General features: G+C 43.5%; 1 protein-coding gene across 1 annotated transcript in view; it reads right to left on the bottom strand.

The window, feature by feature from the left end:
- LOC119415815 (cGMP-inhibited 3',5'-cyclic phosphodiesterase A) overlaps positions 1 to 3,247 on the bottom strand; it is a gene marked incomplete at its 3' end in the record, with an annotated part of 137,791 nt that overhangs the window by 27,899 nt on the left and 106,645 nt on the right. Inside the window, 1 exon segment of the mRNA XM_037682988.1 lies at positions 1,386 to 1,646. Coding sequence (XP_037538916.1) covers positions 1,386 to 1,646 — 261 coding nt within the window.

Here is a 3,247-nt window from a genome sequence, read left to right as displayed (position 1 = left end):
GAGGGGCGAAACGTTTCTTTTTAACAAAAAAACGAAGTCCAGATGACATGATTCAACCTTTTTTGTTGTTATATACCTGGATGACTGAGAAAACAAACTTTGTGTTTTTGAAACCATTAGTGAAAAGGCCAGACTTCAGGGGTATCTGAGGCAGGCTTGAAACACAAGAGTCAGGGTGACTTCTGGGTAATACCAGATGGCTAGGCCTCAGACTGATGAAGCCTCTTGGACAAGGGGCGAAACGTTTCTTTTTAACAAAAAAACGAAGTCCAGATGACATGATTCAACCTTTTTTGTTGTTATATACCTGGATGACTGAGAAAACAAACTTTGACTATAAATACAGATATCTCATCTGATTAAAATGTTTTAAGGTAGAATGTCACAACGCTGGCCATGATTTTAAAGTAATTTTAAAGAATAATGTGAAGTCCATTTACTACAGTATATCAAGCACTGCTTGATATAGTATATTAAACTAATAGGCTTTGTTGGGCTTTTGCAAACTTCATAATTGCTTTAGATGTTACTTTGCAGCAGACATTCACAAAATTAGAAGTGTGTGAAAGGCATGGGCTCGTGTCTCAACTGGATGGTTAACAATCTAAAATGCAAAGCAGCCTTTTTCCTTCTCAAGTATTTTCCCCCAACATTTAGAGCTGGGGTCTCATAATGAGGAACACCATAATGACTGCAGTTTCACTTTCCATTGCATAATGGCACTGCCAGACAAGAGATTTGTGGATAGCCATGTCAAACACTGACTACAAACCAGCCTCCAAATAACCCAGAATAGGCAACTTCAGTAAACAAAGAGCCAGATGCATACCGAGAGCAGTAGGAGTCAAGTTTTGTTGACACATTCTCATGCCTCTTTATAGCATTTTGAGAAATGTATCCAGCTGTGTGTTGCCTCTTATGCTACTCTCTCTCAAACACACACACACACACACACACACACTGTCTGGCTCGGCACATCTGTCATATTGACACAGCTGTGACTATGAAAGGGAGAACGGTGCTCCGAGAAGTAGACATGCTCTATTTTTCTTCGCTCAACTCTTTAAGAAATACACTCTTTCATTTGATGTTAGAAAGTCAGAGAGCAGGAACCCCGTCTTTGCTGAAATGGGCTGAAAGATTAACACACATGGGGAGTGCTACATGGCATGTTTGACCCTTCATAAAATGGACTACATGGCCATTTAGGGATTGTTTCGACAATTTCCAAGTAAAACTGCTTTGTGACTTGCTTTTAAGTACTCTTGATAAACAATTCTGAACTTTGATATTGGAGTAAATTATGTTCACTTTCATCAGGCTTTCTCAGAAACGCATATCTTCTCAGTAAAGCATAAATCAGGACAATGCACATGTTCTCTTACCTTGTGTATGGATGTCTTCTCTTCTTTCTCAGGTCCCTCCTCTGAGTCTGAGCAGGTGTACGCATCGCTGGGGTTAATCAGAGGGGCGGCGCGAGGTCGGTGCAGAGGTTGGAAGGTGAGCTGGGTTGTTAGCAGACTGCTGACGGCCCGCAGGGATGTGCAGGTGTGGGCAGGTAACGAAGGGTCAGCAAGCAGGTCTGTGATCAGTCCGTGGGCCTCTCCCATCACTGCTATGTCCACCATGACAGTCGTTCCTGATGACTACATGTTGACAGAGAGACGGAGGAGAGAAATGAACATCTCTGCTGCAGCCATGGACGTAAGTGTAATTAAAGGATGGGTCTGATAGGGCTGCATGTAGAGCAGGTGTGTAAACTATGTCACCAGTTCCCCTGCGAGGTCATCGTGTGGTGAACTGTAACACTGGACAGACACTAATCCTACAGAGCTGGCACTGCAAACTGCAACGGTTGGCAGTTCTGTCCCCAGCTCCTACTCATGTCAACGTGTCCTTGAGAATCACATTAACAATATTTTGATACTGATGTGGAATCATAAAGAGAAAGTGAAGGCTGCAGTAGCTTAATGGTTATGTGCTGCAGCCTTGTAATTCTGAGGCTGCTGGTTCAAGTCCAGGTTGTGTTCCAGGAAGGGCATCCGGCATAAAAGAATAGCCAAATCTTTCATGTGAGATTGCTTGCTGTGGTAACCCCTGCAGAAATGAGCAACTGAAAGAACCACATCATAGAGAGATAGTGCTGGGCATATAGAATGCAACTATAGATAGGATGTGTGAATCAATGGTAAACGAGTGCTTTAGCAGCAAGTTGCCACAGTAAACTTACTCAAACTGAAGATATGGCAAGTGGTTTATACCGGATGTCTCCAACCTGGACTCAAACCTGCAGCCTCAAGATTACAAGACTGAGGCACCTACCACAGAGCTATCACAGTCTCAAAGGTATAACCAAACTCACCCTGATGCATGCTCAATAATCCAGGTAGAATAATCTAAAAACGTTAAATCTGGTCCTCTTGACATTGAAAAAACAAAATAAAGCAAAACAAAGAAAAAATCTAAAAACGTTTCCTCTTTCATCCGAGAGACTTCCTCAGTCTGAGGTGCTGTATTCAGCTCAGTCTCTTAAATAGCACCTTCTCAGAGTGGATCAACCAGTTTGCTGCTGACAACCAAAACCAGCTGCTCACATGGTCAAGAAGGACCATCAGCCTAACAATGGGTCATTAGCACACTGATGGCTGTTTACTATTCACAGGAGGCTGAGTGATACTAGCAATAACAGCATTGTAATGGGGGACAGTTGAACCCGGAGGCCTCCACCCCTGTTTAATGATGGATGATTTCTTTTCACAAAGATGGCCTCCTTTACTCCTCTCTCAAACCATTGTTCCTCTCTGTCCAGGATGTGAACATCTTCATCCCTGAAAGAGTGACCGCTGGCCTGGAGATGAGTGTAGACCGCAGAGTCCTGGCCTGATGATGTTGATCTTCTGTGCTGGACCATCCTTTTGGCCAGTGGCTGTTTTGTTTCCCCAATGTAAGACTGATCACCCTCCTGACACTGAACAACATGCACAATATTACTCTGTTTGTGCCGGAGGGCTGGATCTTTGGGATGAACCAGTCTTTGCCGTAATGTATTTTGGGGTTTAAAAGCCACTGGAACATTATGTTTAGAAAATAAACGTCTCAGTTTCTCTGATACTCCCTCAACAAACGGAATGACCACTGGTCTGGGTCTGGGTTCCTCCTATTCACCTGATGGCTGACTGGAGTCCTGTTTGGGTTTCTTCTCTGCTTTCAGGAAGGCCCAGTTAGGATATCCACATTGCTCTAGAGC

This window comes from Nematolebias whitei, chromosome 10 (assembly GCF_014905685.2).
Source record: "Nematolebias whitei isolate Nwh7 chromosome 10, NemWhi1, whole genome shotgun sequence".
Lineage (NCBI taxonomy): Eukaryota > Metazoa > Chordata > Actinopteri > Cyprinodontiformes > Rivulidae > Nematolebias > Nematolebias whitei.
The sequence above is the reverse complement of the archived record's forward strand: the minus strand, read 5'-3'. Positions and strand labels throughout refer to the sequence as shown.